The sequence below is a fragment of the Plecotus auritus genome (assembly GCF_963455305.1).
Source record: "Plecotus auritus genome assembly, chromosome: 5".
Classification (NCBI taxonomy): Eukaryota; Metazoa; Chordata; class Mammalia; order Chiroptera; family Vespertilionidae; genus Plecotus; species Plecotus auritus.
Genome location: NC_137776.1, coordinates 78,648,850 through 78,667,869, shown reverse-complemented (window position 1 = coordinate 78,667,869; position 19,020 = coordinate 78,648,850). Strand labels below are relative to the sequence as shown.

General features: G+C 38.1%; 1 protein-coding gene across 2 annotated transcripts in view; it reads left to right on the top strand.

The window, feature by feature from the left end:
• Positions 1-6,717: 6,717 nt before the first annotated feature.
• Positions 6,718-19,020, top strand: part of HNMT (histamine N-methyltransferase) — a 35,725-nt gene continuing 23,422 nt past the window's right edge. For both annotated transcript variants that reach the window (XM_080669327.1, XM_080669326.1), the window contains exons 1-2: positions 6,718-7,110; positions 11,217-11,269. In XM_080669327.1, the coding sequence (XP_080525453.1) occupies positions 6,974-7,110; positions 11,217-11,269 (190 nt within the window). In that variant the 5' untranslated portion in view covers positions 6,718-6,973. The remainder of the gene's footprint in view (positions 7,111-11,216; positions 11,270-19,020) is intronic.

Below are 19,020 nucleotides of genomic sequence, written 5' to 3'. Positions count from 1 at the left end.
TTATGACCCACAAGTATTTGAAAACACACTCAAAATCATTACTCAGAGAGAAATGCAAATTAAAACCACCAAGAGATCCCGCAGAAGTAATAAATCAAAAGTAAGTGGCAATACCAAGAATCTATGAGGATATGAAGCTACTAATACCCTTATTTATATTTTGCTGGTGATTGTGGACATTTACAAAATTTTTATGCAATGCCTTCTAAAGCCAAACATTTGCTTTTCCTATAACATAATTTCCACTCATGGTAGCAAAATTGAATGCATATATCCATCAAAATACATGTAAAGGAATGTTTCCACAACTTTATTCATAATAGCCAAATATTAGAATAGCTCAGATGTCCATTAAGAGAAAAATATGAAATATCGCTCTGCCGTGTGGCTCAGTTAGAGAGTCATCTCATACGCCAAAATCTTTCAGATTTGATTCCCAGTCAGGGAACATACTTAAGATTGTGGGTTCCATCCCTGGTCAGAGCACATACAGAAAGCAACTGATTGATATCTCTCTCACACACAGAAAGCAACTGATTGATGTTTCTCTCTCTCTCTCTCTCTCTCTCTCTCTCTCTCCCCTTTTTCTCTTCCTCCCTCCTTCCTTCCCTTCTTCTCTCTAAGGTCAATGAACATAATCTTGAATAAGGATTTTTTTAAAAAGAAATATTCCCCTGGCCAGGTGGGTCAGTTATTTTCAGCATGGTCCCATGCACCAAAAGGTTGAAGATCAATTCTTAGTCAGGGCACATACCTAGATTGCACATATCTGGGGTTTGATTCTTGATCAGGGTGCATATAAGGAGGCAACCATACTATGTTTCTCTCTCACATCAATGTTTCTCTCTCTAAAAAAAAAAATCAAACATATCCTCGGGTGACAATTAAAAATATTAAAAATATGAGGTATTTATACAATCCTATCTAATAAAGAGGGAATATGTTAATTGACCCTCACGCCATTGCAAAGATGGTGGTACTCACAGCCAATAAGAAGGGAATATGCTAATTGACTGCCACGCCCTCAAAGATGGCGGTGCTCATAGCCACAAGATGGTGGCGCCCTGTCCCCTCAGCCCCGCTGCGACGGCAGGCGCACGGCAAGGCCAGGCCCACCACCAGGCAGGCCTGGCCACTCCGCATGCCTGCCTCCAGAGTCCCCCAGTCCCCTCAGCCCCCCAGCTGCCCAGGGCCGGCCCGAGGTGCAGGCAAGCCTTGGATGGTGGCTTCCTAGCCACCCACGGCCACCCAAGGCTCAGGTAACCAGGGCCGGCCAAGGCTTGTGCTGCTGGCAGTGGCAACAGCAGAGGTGTGATGGGGCGTCGCCTTCCCCTGATTGCTGGGTTGCCTCCTGCCCCTGAGGGCTCCCGGACTGTGAGAGGGGGCAGGCCTGGCTAAGAGACCCCCCTTCAGTGCATGAATTTTCATGCACTGGACCTCTAGTGTAATAATGTCTAGCAATAAAGAATAATGAACTTCTGATGCCCTCCCCTCCAAAAAAAAGTATAGGTGAGTTTCAAAAAATATAATGAGCAAAAGATAATTTACCAGGTTCTAAATATTTACCAACCTCTATCTTTGAAAGGGGATCTAGATCTTTCCAGTGACTTTTAATTTTTTTATTTATTAAATGGGAACTAAGTTCTCAGACTATTTCTTCTTTGCCTTGTTTCATTACTTGTTACTACTCTTAACAGTTCATATAAGCTTTATGTCTCTATAATATCACTGGTTACTCTTCTATAGCTTTTAACATTATGTGCATCTACCCTCTTCCCTGTCAACTACTCCCCAAATATTTCTTCTGCATTATTTCATTTGGTTTGTCTCCTTTTTGGTTATTTTGGGCCTTTTAAAAAAAATGGTCTAAGTTAATTAAAACAAAACCATTATAAACACCACATTAATAAAGTGAAATTGAAACAAGTATGCCATTAAAACAACAAAACGTATGGCATTATTATCAGCTGTATGAGCTTAAGCAACTTTCATTGATAAAATGTGGCTCATGACATTTTATATAAAGGCAAGGGATTCCTTGCCAAGATACTATTTAGGTTATCACTTATGATTTATTGATAATTTGAATACAGTAGTACTATTAGTTATGAATATATCTATTTTTAGTTTTATAAACCTATACTTATTTATCTTTTTCAAAATATGAAGACTAAGTAGAATTTCAAGAAATATTAAAGATCATTCTACCTTCATTTCCCATACTTATATATAGTGGGAGGATGGGAAAGGAGAAGTTTAGAGCAGTTAGATAATTTATCCAATGTCATTTACTGAGGAAGAGGCTAAGCTTGTACAGTACTCAGGTTTCCTTGACAACCCACTGAATGGGAGGACATATTTGCCAATGATACATGTGATAAGGGGTTATATCCAAAATTTATAACAATCTTATAAAATTCAACATCAGAAATCAAGCAATCCCATTAAAAAATGGGCAAAGGACCATAAAAAGTGTTGGCAAGGAGATGGAGCAAAGGGAACCCTTCTGCACTGGTGGTGGGAATGCAGATTGGTGCAGCCACTGTGGAAAGCAGCATGTAGTTACCTCAAAAAATTAAAAATGAAACTGTTTTATGACCCAGCCATTCCACTTCTGGAAATATATCTGAAGAAACCCAAAACACTAATATAAAAGAATATATGCACCCCTAGTTCACTGCGGCATTATTTACAATAGCCAAGATTTGGAAGCAGCCCAGGTACCTAGCTATACTAATAAAAGGGTAATATGCTAATTAGACCGGGTCGACCAGACATTTTTTGGTCATCCGGTCCTCTGGTCCTCCTTCTGGATAAAGCCACAGTGGCGGGGGCCAAGGCAGAGGTGGTTAGGGGTGATCAGGCTGGGAGGGGAGCAGTTATGGGCAATTAGGCCAGCAGGGGAGAACAGTTATGGGCGATCAGGCCAGCAGGCAGAAGGGTTAGGTGTGATCAGGCCGGCAGGCAGAGGGGTTAGGGGTAGGCGATCAGGAAGGCAGGAAGAGGCAGTTAGGGGCAATCAGGCAGGCAGGCAGGTGAACAGTTAGGAGCCAGCAGTCCTGGATTGCAAGAGGGATGTCAGGATTGGGCCTAAACCAGCAGTTGGACATCCCCCGAGGGGTCCCGGATTGGAGAGGGTGCAGGCCAGGCTGAGGGACACCCCCCACACCATGCATGAATTTCATGCACCAGGCCTCTAGTCACTAGATGATTAGATAAAAAAAAGCTGTGGTACATTTACACAATGGAGTAGTAATCAGCCATAAAAAAAATAAATAAATTTTACCTTTTGCAACAGCATTGATGGACTTGGACAGTATTATGCTAAATGAAATAAAATAGTCACAGAAAATCAAGTACCATATGATTTCACTTAGATATGGAATTTAATGAACAAAATGAAGTTGTAAAATAGAAACAGACTCATAGAGAGAACAGACTGACACAGTTGTCTGAGGAGATGGGGATTGATTAAAATATTGAAGGGATTAAGTAAAAAAAAAAATGCACACACACAAAAAACAGAGACACAGTGTGGTGATTACCAGAAGAAAAGGTGGGGTATGGGGAGGTAGAAGAGAGTAAAGGGGAGTTAAATGGTGATGGAAGGAGACTTGACTTTGGGTGGTAAACACACAACACAATATACAGGTGATGTATTATAGAACTCTATACTTGAAACCTATATAATTTTATGAAGCAATGTTATCCCAATAAATTCAATAAAAATTAAAAAAAAAAATACACCAAAACCGGTTTGGCTCAGTGGATAGAGCGTCGGCCTGTGGACTGAAAGGTCCCAGGTTCCATTCCGGTCAAGGGCATGTAACTTGGTTGCGGGCACATCCCCAGTAGGAGGTGTGCAGGAGGCAGCTGATTGATGTTTCTCTCTCATCGATGTTTCTGACTATCTATCCCTCTTCCTTCCTCTCTGTAAAAAAATCAATAAAATATATTAAAAAAAAAAAATAGCCATGACTGGTTTGGCTCAGTGGATAAAGCGTAGGCCTGCGGACTGAAGGGTCCCAGGTTCGATTCCAGTCAAAGGCATGTACCTTGGTTGCGGGCACATCCCCAGATGTGGGTGTGCAGGAGGCAGCTGATCGATGTTTCTCTTTCATTGATGTTTCTAACTCTCTATCCCTCTCTCTTCCTCTCTGTAAAAAATCAATAAAATATATTAAAAATTTTAAAAAAATAGAAATTGAGATTATTTGGCTACCTTTCTTTTTTGAAAAGTGGAAAAATATAACAAAATTAGGGAATGATCCTAATAGAATAAAGCTCTACTAGATTTAATTGTAAACAAATAAACTCTTTAAACCTTAAAAATATTTAAAGGGTGTGTTAAATGCTACATTTTTCTTAAAATGGAAAAAAAAATTAGCACAGCAAGTAAAAAAAAGAGAGAATCTTAAGTAGGGTAGAAGCATTGAGAATGGAGAGAAAAATCCTTAATGAGAATTACATTAAGAGCAGATTTTGGGGAAGATTTGACAAGAGAAGCAGGTGACGAATTCAGGAGAAGATTGGGTTTTAGTTAAAGGCAGGAACTTTGAAGATAAGGTCAAGGATATTTCTTCTCAGCAGAACAGCACACAGTAGACCCTTACTAAATATTTGCTTAGTAGATGAATTCATGAAAGAATGATTTGGATTGAGTTCTATAGAGAAAAGTGGAAGATGGTAATAGAAAAACAGAGAGTCAGTTTGAGGAATGTGGGTCTGGTTGGATAGAGATGGGAGTTAAGCAGCCTATGTATGGAGGCCTAAGAGCTAGATTAGGAGTTGGCCAATTAGGGCCCATGGGCCAAATCCAGCCCAGTAACTGTTTTTGTACAAGCAGCCCATGAGCTAAGAATAATTTTTATATTTTTAAATGATTGAAAAAATCCAAATCAGGACAATATTTCATGACATAAAAATGATATGAAACTCAATTTTCAGTGTCTATAAATAAAACGTTTTTGTTGTTTTATTATTGCAGAAGGGAGGAGCCTGCGCCTTACAGGAGCAGTAATAGCATGCTTTATAAAAATTATCTCTTTAAATTCTCACAACTCTATGGGATATAATTCATTGTTCCCATTTCACTGATGAGCAAGGTCACAAAGTTCATTAGTGGCCAAGTCAGGAACTATACCCACAGCAATGTGCCTTTCCGGACTTCCCATTTTCCCCTAGGACAGCGGTCGGCAAACTCATTAGTCAATAGAGCCAAATATCAACAGTACAAAGATTGAAATTTCTTTTGAGAGCCAAATTTTTTAAATTTAAACTTCTTCAAAATAGACTCTCCCAGGCCGTGGTATTTTGTGGAAGAGCCACACTCAAGGGGCCAAAGAGCCGCATGTGGCTCAGGAGCCAAGGTTTGCCTACCACTGCCCTAGGATAAAAGCCATCGCCTGGAAGTGGTGAGACCATAAAATGCTTATAAAAGAGGGTGTGAGAATATGCTGAATAGTTAGAGGGCAGTTTTGGAACTGAATCAGAGGAATGAGGAAATGGTTTAGGCAGACACATTTCTAAGAGATGTATATAGATTAATTCACTTAATTCTCACAACTCCTCCAGGAGTTGTATACTATTATTAATAATCCTATGTTGGATAAAGGGTGGCTTCCTTTGATTCCACTTTCCAGGTAAAAGGCCCAGCATTTGGGCACTCTGTCCTGAGTGGTTGGGGTGGTCTCTGGCTGGATATAGCCTCTGGTCAGAGACAGTACTCTGTGCCTCTGTGTTGTGTTCTTGTCTTGCTTGTAGGAACAAATTTAAACAAGAGACAACAAATAGCAGCAAAAGCAGGTGAGGACTTATTTGTAGGAAAAAAGTACACTCAGAACCTGAGTGTGCAACTCAGCCAGCCAAAACCAAACTAAGTACCCTGATATTTGAAAGTTCAGAGAATTTACACCCCTAGGCCGGAACACCCCTGGGTAAGGAGCAAGTCACCCCCTCCCTCATGTCTCAAAAAAATATATCTTGAAACTATAAGGCTCCTTCACCTGGGTGTTTTGCCACCGGTTTGACCACATGTTGGAGGGCTCTAAATTTTCCCTCTTCACATAGGGGGCCTGCATTTCCATTGTCTATTTTTGGTTTGTCTCATCTGACATATATCCCCTCCAAGCCTCAACTGCCTCTTTTAGCTCAAATCTTTCTAACTATCTACGCTAACATTTTGATGGGTGACACCACTGGGTCTCTAAAGGCTCATCCAACCCTAAGCATCTATGATCCCACCTTCAGAAACACTTAGGGAAGGTGTCCAATGGACTCAGCTTCCACCCTGGTGCCCTGCATTCTTGCCCTAAGACTTCTCTCCCAATCTCTCCATCCCCATCCACTCCCCCCATAGGCTTGTGAGACCTTCTAGGTAATAGCTCTCTGGTTCTTCTCTGATAGTTTATTCTAAAGAGACTTCCTGAATCACAACAAATTAATCAGTATTTGAAGAAATGCAGCAGATGAGTTTAAAGTTCAACTGTTAAGGGACATGAAAGCATAAAGATCCACAGAAAGCAGGAAAGTGATGACAGTCATATGTCAAAAATTGCAGCAGCTGTAAATTTAAGAAAGCTCTTTGTAGCTGGCGTGTTTACTTCTGTTTGTCACCTTTGGCCCTGAAAGCAGCCACTTACTTTCCCACTTGGAACTTACTCATGGACAGCTGCTGACAAAACAGGAAGTGATTAGAATGTAATTTGTTTTTACAACACTCTGAACTTTGGGAGTTTTAAAACAGGGGTTAAAGTATCAGTGCAAAGTCCCATACAAAGACTGAAGACTGACTTAGTAACCAGCTTTGCACACCAGCCCTTTCCCTTGCCAGTTACATTCAAAACAGCAAGCTTTTTTTTTTTTTTTTTTAGTACAAATTGGTGGGGGTGGGGAGAGAAAAAAGGAACTGGGAAAAGAAGGAGAGGGGAAGTTAAACCTTCCCTCCCTCCCTGTCTTCCTCAGAAAACCAAACATGGCATCTTCCATGAGGAGCTTGTTTTCAGATCACAGCAGATACGTTGAATCTTTTCGGAGGTTTCTCAACAATTCCACGGAACACCAGTGCATGCAGGAATTCCTGGACAAGAAGCTGCCAGGCATAATAGCAAGGTAACAAAAAAGGACGCTTTGTCAAAGAAACAAGCCTCTGTTTTCCTTTCAGTGATAGATGGGTGGAGCCCAGCTCTGCAGCCTGGGCGAGGGGGATAAGAACCGCCACTGATAGCATGCCCGCTCCGCTCCCTCTGCCTCCCACTGGACTCCTTTTCCTGTGATTCTTTAGTTCGACTTTTGCTTTAAACATTCAAAGGATCCTATTTGTGCAGCATTTCCAGCTGCATGAAGATAAGCATTAACTATTTGAAGGCACAAATCCATGTTCATTTGGGAAAAGAGAAGATGCAAATCTTTGAGTTCAGATTTTTTTCATCCCTCCTCTAAATTTTGCATTAAAAAAATGCCCTTAAAGGAGTCTAATATTCTTCTCATTAGAATAAAATATAAATAATTACAAAATACTACTTGCCCCTGAGGACTGAGTGGGTGCCTCTCAGTTCTCCTAATATCCATTTAAATTCATTTTTCTTATCCATTATTATAGTTATCACACTCAAAAAAAAAATTCAACTTAATATTAGCAATGTGGCCCAAAAGAAAAAGCATTTTCCCATTACCAGTGAACCTCACTAGCTCCTATCCTTCGTGCAGACTGCTTTTTTTTGGTGATTAATGTGTTCAATTTGTGCCAGGGCTGATAAGCATTATGGGAGTAACAGATTCCACATGCTAAAGATAATCAAATCACCTATGTAGGGGTGGATTGCTATAACTTACTCTGCTTCAGGAAATAATGATGGAAAACTGGGGAAAAATGACTGACTGCAGATCCAATCAGCAACAGCAAGGGAAAGTGAAATGTTATCTTTTGCTGGCTTTCTCTAGTATAGGCCTGAGATTCTTTCCCCAATATGGTACTCTGCCTGACCAGAGAGACGTTGCTGGATGTGTATGTGATTGTTTCCCTTCCTATTTTTTATGGCTTAGTTTTTAATATGTTTTAATTTTTTAATACTTCAATTTACAATTGACATACAATTCAAGTGTGATTTTTAAAAGTAGAGTATTATATAATTTTAATAATTAAAAAGTAATAGAATAATGGTGCAAAAATCAAAGCAGACAGCAAATACAAACTTCTTATCTGGGCTCTAATTATAGTTTATTTCTTTAGGTCTTCTTGTTAATTTCTAAAATTGAAAGTAGAGTTAATTTTTGAGTTCTTTTGCAGAACTAAATGTCTGTAGCTTATCCAGACACTTGGTTTTCTTTAGCCATCAGTGTGGTTTGAAGAGGCACCATGAATGGATATACATAATAAATGATGACCCTTCTCTTCAAGGTGTATACAATCCAATTAGAAATATTGAATGTGGAATTTGTAAAAGACTGAAGAACTTTCAAAGGCATAAATAAGTTTTCATTATAGTGGTAATATATAATTAGAAATATCTAAATCAAAGTATCATTTATTTAAGAAATAATCTCCTTCCCCCCCACCCCCCCACCCCACCCCCCCCCCCCCCGCTACTCTCCCCCAAGGTGATGTTTGGAATGAGCTTTAGCTGAAGAAACTTTAAAATTGCTACTAAAAATTGTTAAAAGTTGTTTCTAAGTTATATAAGTACACAACATGCCTGCTTTATTTTTCATTCTAAAAAAAACTTTCTTTGAAAGTTAAATGGTTCTAAAAAGCTTATAACAACAACAGCAAAAACAAAAAAAGAAAACACAAAAAAACTGGTTCTTGCCCTACCCACTCTCAACCCTGACTCCCATTTTCCAGAGGCAACCACTTGCAACATTCTGCCAAAATCTTTTAGTTGTTTCTGATGGAATTTTCTTTCCTAATTCTGAATAATAATTGCTAATATATGCTGTGTGCTTGTCATGAGTAGACACATGTCTAAGAGATTTACTTGAATTAAATAATTTAATCCTCATACTCACCCATGAGTTAGATACCATTATTGCAATCCTATAACATATTATTATTATTCTATTTCATAGGTAAAAAAGTGGCAGAGAAGTTAAATAACTTGCTCAAGGTAACAAATCAGTAAACTGGGATTTCAACCTGGTGGGGAACGTCCTGCCTGCGGGCCTTATAAGCCCCTCGAAATTATTTGGTCCGACCCTGCCAAGGCATTATGGGTGAGTTAATTAAATGTTTGACCAAATATAGCAGGCTAATTTAAAATATATATATATTTTTATTGATTCCAGAGAGGAAAAGAGAGGGAGAGAGAGAAAGAAATACCAATGATGGGAGAGAATCATTGATCAGCTGCTTGCTGCACATCCTTTACTGGGGATCTAGCCCACAACCCAGGCATGTGCCCTGACAGGGAATCAAACCGTGACCACCTGGTTCATGGGTCAACGCTCAACCAATAAGCCACACAAGCCGGACTAGCAGGCTAATTTTTAAGTTGATAATTGTGTATTGCCTGCAAATAATGTTATAAATGTCCAAATGGGCCTTGGCAGGAAAAAGGTTCCCCACCCATATGATCCATAGCTTCACTATGCTATCCACACATATGAGCATTTTAAAAAATTAACCAAGAACATAAATAGGAATGGGTATATATATTAAGACTCAAAATTATGAGTTGGAAGATAATTAGAACTAAGGAAGGCAACTCATTCATAAGAGTCCTTGAGTCTACTTTGCAGTTTCTTTCACTTTAGCCAAAGAGCAGACTTGTTTACATCCTAAAGCCCAACAAACAAACATACTTTCAGTTCATGTCTCCCCTCTAGCCGTTACCCCTTTTCTTTTCACTCTTTCATCCTATTTCAGCAATCTCTCTGGATCTTTCTCCTCTTTATCAAGCACACTTTAAATCCCACTGTCATCTGGCTTCTTCCCTCAACCTACTTTTAAAACTGATATTATCAAATATGTTAATATTACCAAATTCAATGGAGATTTTCCTTTTTTAAAAAAATATTTTCAGTAGTACACTCTGCCACCTTTGACACTACAGATGGCTTTCTCCTTCTCTAGTACTCCTATCATCTCTCTGAGCTTTGCTGTTCCCTGTCTGCTTTTTGTATGTCCCATAATCCAGTGACTTTTAAAAAATTGGTATTGCCTCAGTATCCCACTACCCTTCTAAGTATTTGCAATATCTTTGGGTGATTGGAATCTACTCTTCTAGTTTTGACCATTACTTTATGACAGTAATTCTCCAGAATACATCATTTATCCTGATCTCTTTCTCACCCAGATTAAATATTGCATATCAAAATGTCCACTGAATTCAGATTTATCAAAACAAAATAAAACAAACAAACGAACAAAAAACAAAAAGACCTGAGAACACATACTAGTAACATTGCCATCAAGCTATATTCTCCAGTTTCTTTTTGGGCACCGTGCTTCACCAAGTCATTGTGCATTGGCCAAGCCTGAAACTTGGCAGTCACTGTGCAGTCACACTTGTTTCTGACCCCTTTACATCAACCTAAAGCAAGTCATAGTGTTGTTTTCCAGGCCATAAATTCCACTCTATTTCTAATACTAGAGCTATAATGTCAGGCTTTATCATCTCACATTTTGCTTGAGAGCAAAGGAGTGTCTTATTCATTTTTATCTTCCCAGTACCTAGATTAGACATACAATAAATGTTTGCCTGTTTATTGAAAAGAAATAGCAAGAAGAAAGGGAAGAAGGCGGACATAGACATAGTATGAATCACCTCAACCTTTCCCCATATACAGCGAATGCCTAATTACATCCCAAGACTCAAGGACTCACTTTTTCTTTTCTTGTTCTCCAAATCAATTCTCAACAAATGATTTCCCTTACCTCTGATATGTTTATAGTGTGTTTCTAAATGTCTACCAGTTCAAGATTGTTAATGAATAGAACCTGTATTTCTAAATATTTCTAAAGGCAGCAAGATAACTACTGAAAAAATTGGAATCTTTCATGTTGGCCTAGCTTTTGTTCACTGTAATTTTAGGCTGCTCTCTTGAACTAGACTTAATAATCAGATTATTAAGCATCTAGCTTAATCTCTTTCTCACCCAGATTAAATATTGCATATCAAAATGTCCATTGAATTCATATTCATCAAAACAAAATAAAACAAACATTCCAAGCATCTAGCACATTTTTCTTAAACTACATATATTTTTTTTTTTTTCAGGATTGGAGACAAAAAATCAGAAATTAAGATTCTAAGCATTGGTGGAGGTGCAGGTATGAATAACACATTTTAAAATTTGAATTTCACTCCAAACTAACGTTTGATGGTAATATTGTACATTCTTTAGGAAACTACTTTTGGAAGAGATTAGCTTATTGAAACTAGTAAGGGCAATACCACTTCAACTAAGGTTAATGTCCCCATCGATCTAAAGGGTTTATGACATCAGCCTTCATTACTATCTGTAATGTGGGTAAGATCTAGCTTTCTTTTTCATAAATGGAAAAACATAGGATATATTTGGTTAACTTTTATCCAAAATGATTTAACTGTTCACAGAAAAGGAAAATTTCGTAAGACATTTCTTAAGCTTTTCCCACTTTAAAGTGTGGTTCGTGGACTGGATGCTGGTTTGCAAACAGTCCAGGAGGAGATGAGAAGCGGAGATGAGAAGCCTGCGCTGGAATGTAAATAAATGCACAGCTCCCTTCTTTGGAAACTTGCTGCTATGGGGAAAACTATGCTGAATGACATAATTGATTGACCCTCTTGTGGACCTACTCTTTGAGTTGCACTTGCCTAATGCATTCCCTTCCTCTGATTTTGTTCCAAATCTGCCTTCTAAGAATTCAGCACACTCCCCAGACCCCTTTTAAAAGCTTTTCATTGTATTACTACTCTTAGAGCCAGTGCCTTTACCTTAGGGAAAAATGGGGAGTCTGGAAAGATATATTGAGGTGGGCATAGTTTCTGACTCTGCCACCAATGAACTGTGTGGCCTTTGCTGAAACCCAGGCTTCAGTTTTCTTATCGGCAAAATGGGAACAATGAATCATATCTCATAGAGTGGTAGTGAGAATTATGTAGATAACATTTATAAAGTGGTTAGCACATTGTTACTGCTCCGATAAGGTGCAGGCTGGTCCCTTTTGCAAAAACAGAACAAAAAATTTCATCATCACAATTAGCCTCATATCAAACTCCGGAGTTGTTTGCCTTATTTTTAAGTTGCTAGTCATCTGGAGGCCTGAGTTAATATATTAACACTGGAGGCCTGGTGCACAAAATTCATTAAGTCTCTTAAACTAGACTTAATAATCAGATTATTAATAATTATTAATCAGATTATTAATAATCAGGGTCCCTAGGCCTGGCCGGCAATCAGGGCTGCCAGCCGGGGCCTTCCTTCATTCCATGCTGCTCCCTGGTGGTCAGCACACATTATAGGGAGCCGTCGAATTCCCGGTTGGTCGAACTCCTGAGGGGACAATTTGCATATTAGCCTTTTATTAGAAAATGTAGTCATATATATTATTCTATATTACTCCTTCCCTTGCTCCCTCTTTCTTTATTGTTTTCTTTTCAAACAATCACTACTTAGTATTTGTTACCATTTTGTAACAAGTGGATGTTACATAGGGACAAGTGGTAATCTCTTGAGTCTCTTAAGTGTAAGAGTTTAAGGACCACATGACAGAGTGAATTGTTGTCCCAAATTAACACAAAAATAACCAAGAATATGCTAATGGAATAAGACAGCTACTTTTTTCATGTTATTATTTGTCCATTTATCACAAAATACACTATGATATAATGAAATAAGGCTTAACCCTTAAAATAATTTTACTTTATTATTATCTTTCACCAAGAAAATAGAAAATAACAAGGACAAATAAAAAAGGATATTGCCATGAATGATCTTATAGAAATTGTTTGAGCTAAAATATTCCATTATTGCTTACTGGTATGTTAAATCCTAAGGATTATAAGAGTGATAAATTGCCCAGAGTTAATTCATTTAACCAAGGCAGTCACTTCCAGTGTGCTTTGCATATGAGTTTCAGGAACCCAACAGGCAATGATACTATCATTTGATAGTGTCACTTGTACTTGGACAAGAAGAGAAGCCCTACAAGGAAAAGTAATTAAAAACAATCTCTATCTTGGCCAAATTAATTGACCTTTTAATATAAAGTTAATTGAATTTCTAATGTAAATTTATCCAGATGTTTATAAGCTATCTAGAGAAAGGAACAGTTGGCTTGCACAGTGATTCCTTACATAAAGGTGCACATAAGAGCTCATTTAAAGAATTTATCAAAACAAAGGGAACAATACTTGGAGTTCTTCTGACTGAGCCCTAACATTGTATTAAAAACAGGCACTGCCTTGGGGATGATATGGGTGCCCATTAAGGGCACTCTTCATAAGAAATTTATCAGAAATACAAGAAAAAATCCAAGAGAAATTCAAGCTATTGATACTTAGCTTTCACTGTTGAAGTGAGCTCTATGAAATCAAAAGCAATACATTTAAAATCCCTAAGTTTAGATGTCCCTGGCACAAAAGAGCAGTGCTTGGGGGGTAGAAGACACCCCACTCAGTTAGTTTGAGTGCTCATACACCAACTGGGAGATGCTCACCTGATAACCTGTCATTGCCTAACTTCAAGCACCTTGCAGACAAACAACGTGGGTGAGAAACTTCAATCTTTGCCTTAGAGAAATTGTCTCCTTAGAAGTTCCAGTCTACATTGGGTCTGAGACTTTTGCATTATCCTAATCCCTGGTAAACAAGGTCATTGGCGCTGTCTGGTACCTTTGGGTCAGCTCCCATGATGCATCTTACAGGGCTCTACCTCAGTCTTAGCTTACAGTCATCTCTGGTTTTACCTCTTAGATGTTCTCCTCTTGGTTGCCCTGACACCTGCAGATCATTTTCTGCATATCTTTGTGGCAAATATCCTTTCTGCATTCATAATGCTGCTACCACTTCTCCCCACCACAATGGAAAACATACAAAAAGCCAACAAACTAAAACTTCCCTATGTGAAATTGCTGCTTTTTATATCACTTAATGCTCATGCTCTTTGGTGGCCTATTTGATTTCCTTTTAAGAAACACAAGCAGGGGGTGCTTGTGTACCCTTTCTGTCTCCTGACTCTTCTGTAGGAATCGATGTTTGTGTGGAAAAAGGTTTCAGTTAAGAGAGAATGTAAGGTATTTGAAGAGATGTTTGAAAATTCAGGTTAGAAGCCAAGCAATAACTGCTTAGGACTCTGAGCAGTTCAAAAGAAAAGGAAATCAGTGCCCAACATTTTGATGTCTCCTTTAAATAATCTATGTAAATAAAATACAATTGATAAGCAGTACTGCTATTCATAGATTATACAGGAAAATGTATGAAATAAATATGTGAACCAAAAACAAAAAAAAAAGAAAGAGAAAATCAGGAGAAAAGCAAATCATGGACAAAATTCAGACCATCTAGCTTTTACAGAGGTAAAACTGGGAAGTATAAAGTTGTGTGCTGTGAGCTTTAATGAAATACAGTGAGCAGCTCAGATTGCCTTATTCAAGGTCTCAAAGTATGCATATCAGCATTGCTTTTCAGATATTGAGAGCAATTGCATTGTATCCTAAGTCTCATAGAATATGCTCTTTGGTCCATTTTTGACATTAATGTTTCCTAAAACTAAGCCACTCAACAGAGGTCCATTATTATTCAACTTTAAAGAGTGTTGTTTAAATGGTACATCAAGAAAAAGAAACTTTTTGGTAAGGAAGAATGTTATTAATTTATAGTGTATACACTTTTGCCTCGCAAAATGTTCCAGAGGGCAGTGTGGGCAATGTGTTCTCCTTTCTCTGGGCTCTGCTTAAAGGAATCATTTTACTGCTGCATTGTTCAGTTCTTCAAATGCCAGAAAGTTTTATAAGGGTTAGACAGGACTATAACTCAGTCTTATTTTATCTAGCTTTCTACTTCTATTCTTGTTAACCTATTGTGTACCAACTCAATTGCCATACCCTATATAGTAGTATATACATATGTTTATAGTTTTTTAATCCACTGAAGCAACTCATATATGAAGCACAAGTGGTTTGAACTCTCACATAACGTTTTTTGTTGTTGTTAATAATTTTTCTGACTTATGTTGACAGAAGTTAGGTGGTTTTCTTATACTACAACATATGGATACCAGCATTCCTACAGGGGTTACAAAATAAAGAGTTTAGAGACCATTAACATCCTCAATTTCCAAATAAGAAAACTGATAACCACTAAGACAGAATAAAACTCAGGTTTCTTGATTTTAGTCCAGTCCAAGAAATTGTACAACACAATATAGATGTTAATTTTTGACTTGGCAAAGGAGAGATTAGGTACTCAATAATCACCAGCTGTTTGAAAACCTAATCTTATGAAATTATTAATCTTTTACTCTTTTCATAAATGACATGTTAAGGTGACACAGAAGTTTAGTTTTCTATGAGAGTTTGTAGAAATGAAACAAATAATTAAGGCAGAAACTGGAAGAGCCAGTATGTCAGCTTTCGCAGCCATGTGGTGGTAAGTAGCAAAGGTTAGTGCTTTCCAGTGACTCAGAGTAAGTCAACAATCTATATCAGCAAATTGGAGAAATATAGAGAATTGGGGGAATTTTTGCCCAGAAAATAAGAATATGAATGTGCCTTTCACCATTTTCAAATATTTTCTGCTGATCCAACTCCAGAATATTTGCCCCTAAAGGGCCAGTTGTAAAAGAGAGAAAGATCTCTTGGTTCAGTATTAGTTTACTAATGATCAAACCTGTTCAGAAATGAGAGCACACATTTTGAGAGGTAAAGACCTATAGATATGTGAACTTGTAAACTTCATCTCAGCATAGGCTGGAGAAATACTTATCAGACATGCTATGGAAGGGACTTAGGCACTGGTTTCTTGGGTAGTTAGGCTGTTAAACATGCTTTTAAGTATGATCTTGTGAGTAACCTTCTAGAAAGAGGTAGGCAGTTCTCCTGAGTGGTGTGGCTAAGACCATGTTTGGTTATAATTAAGGAAGTGAAATTTATATAGGACTTCTAGATATGCAGACAGTTTTTAGTCTTCATTTTAATTGCTTATTACTTAAAAGGAGTAAGAGCTGTTTTACTTGTGTGCAGCATACTAACAATTACTCCATTATTAAGAAGGATATGAACTCTAGTGATTCACTAATAGAACAGGATTTAGGACCGTCTACTTCAGGTAACCAGTTTGGGGCCTCGGATGTAAAGGCATTCATAACTATATTATTTAAAAATAAACTATTCTCCATATATTTTTACAAAAAAAAATAGTTTACCTCATTGTATTGTATGTAAAACTTTCGGTGAACATCAAAGTATTTTGGTTAAAGACAGATACATTTCAGATTTGAGACAACTGAATATGATGCCTACTATACAACATTGGAGTCATTGTCATTAAAACCAGAGTAAACAAGATTGGTTTGGCTAATTCAACAGGAAACAGAAAAACATCGGATAATGAGTAGATGAAGATGAAACTATCATTATTAGCAGATTAAATGACTGTATACTTAGAAAAACAAATAAACTCAGTTATACAGCCTTAGAATTAATAAGAATGTAGTAACAGCCTGGTTTAGGTAAAATAGGTAAAAAAAAAATATGGTAGATCCATATTCTTTTTTGTTTTTGTTAATATTTGAGTATTTTTCATGCACAGTTTTGATTCTTTAAAATGTAATTGACCCCTGACCGGTTTGGCTCAGTGGATAGAGCATGGGCCTGCGGACTGAAAGGTTCCAGGTTCGATTCTGGTCAAGGGCATGTACCTTGGTTGCGGGCACACCCCCAGTAGGAGGTGTGCAGGAGGCAGCTGATCGATGTTTCTCTCTCCTCGATGTTTCTAACTCTCTATCCCTCTCTCTTCTTCTCTGTAAAAAATTAATAAAATATATTTTAAAAAATGTAATTAAAAGTCCCTGGCATGTGGTTATCTGATTTTGCTGAAAGATAAATTTGTATCTTGCCAGTTCTTGTGCCAGTTTGGGACAGTCTCTTAGTGAATAGGCTTCCACTTGACATATACTGTTGAATAAAACTTTCTGATTCAGTGCAAACACTCATGCAGCCCTGGTGTGGGGGTCTGTTGTCATCCTCGGTTTATGCATACTGAACCCAGCAATACATGCCACAAGGGGTGTGGAGGTTATAGAGCTTGGGGTCAACACCCAGGGTCTTCTGAAGCTTAGTCTCTTCTAACAGTAATAAGCTGATGGAACTTATGTTAAAGTATTTGCTAATAATATACTTAATATAAAATATTTTTTAAATTATTTGAAGAAAAGTTTAGGTATTTACTGAGAACTATTAAAGAAGATTCAGAAAGCCAATAATGCAATAGTGATGAGGTTACAATGACATGAAAGCTTTCATGTACAAAAGGAAAGGGTATGAAAGGAAACAAAATGTTTCTGAAAGTAATGTGGCATTATGTATCAAGAACGGTTCTGCTCTTCTTCTAATACACAAAGGCCTGGTCATGCTGTTTGTTAAAATAGTGACATGCTTAGTAAATAGCCACACCCCTGCTGTCCCATCACAGAACCAACTGCTGCTTCAGCCCCTCCTCCTGGACTTGTGTGCATCCCACCTACCCAGGCCCCACCTACTCTGGGACCCCCTGACCCCGCCTCTCAGGGCTCCAGCAACTGGACTGGTCTTGCCCCCCAGGGATCCTCTAAGAATGTACTATAGTTCTTTTTTTTTTTTTAATGTTTAGTGGTCAAATTTAATAATAAATATAATTAATATTTAAAAAGTCCATCATGATCAAGTGAGATGTGAAACTAACTAATCTCTAATTTATTTTATTTATTTTTTTTAATATTATGCGTTATTTATTTATTTATTTATATTTATTTTTATTTTTTTATTATTATTTTTCTTTTTTTAAATATATTTTATTGATTTTTCACAGAGAGGAAGGGAGAGGGATAGAGTTAGAAACATCGATGAGAGAGAGACATCGATCAGCTGTCTCCTGCACACCCCCCACTGGGGATGTGCCTGCAACCAAGGTACATGCCCTTGACCGGAATCGAACCCCGGGACCCCTGAGTCCCCAGGCCGACGCTCTAGCCACTGAGCCAAACCGGTTAGGGCTATTATTTTTCTTGTTTGAAGTATTACAAATAGTAGTACATATGTCTCCTTTTTTTTTTTTCCCCTTCCCCATTGACCTTCCCCCGGCCTCCCCTTCCCCCCAGTACATGCCTTTACCTGCCCCCTCCCCCCAGTGTTTTTTATCCATTGGTTATGCTTATATGCATGTGTACAAGTCCTTCGGTTGATCTCTTACAGCCCCCCCCACCCCCCGCAACCTCCTCTGCCTTCCCACTGTAGTTTGACAGTCTGTTCAATGCTTCTTTGCCTCTGTATCTATTTTTTCCCCCATTTCATTCCTTTAAAAAATCTTGCCTCTGCAGACTAGAAATAAACATATAATAACAAAAAGTGTTTGAGTCCCAATTTCAATGTCCAACAGTTCTGAGTCCCCATTTCAATGTCAAACAGTTCCTTATGTGTACATGTCAGCAATGATATCTGGATGGTGGGCACATGGTGGCAATGCAGTCCAACCCTCTCTGGTTTGGTCCTAGGCAACTTGCTGCGTCGCACAGCTGCTGACTGCTAGCGTGGCAAGGCGTCGTCAGCGTCTTCCATCTCTGGACTGTTTCTCCTCTTGTCTTCGTGGTTGGAGCAGACCTGTCAATTCCTCTCTGTTGCAGGAATCCACATGGTTTTGGAGTTGTTTTCTGAAAATATACAAACATATTCTCGACCAAAAGTTAATAAAGGAATCTTTTCTATATAATTGATTTGGGATCCTTTTTATTTTCGCCCAAACGATTTTCCTTTGTCTTATTTAGACACCATGTGTGTTTTTCATGGGTGTCTTGCTGTTAGCATTACAAATGAAAACTAATTTTGTAAAGTAAAAGTTTTCTAGA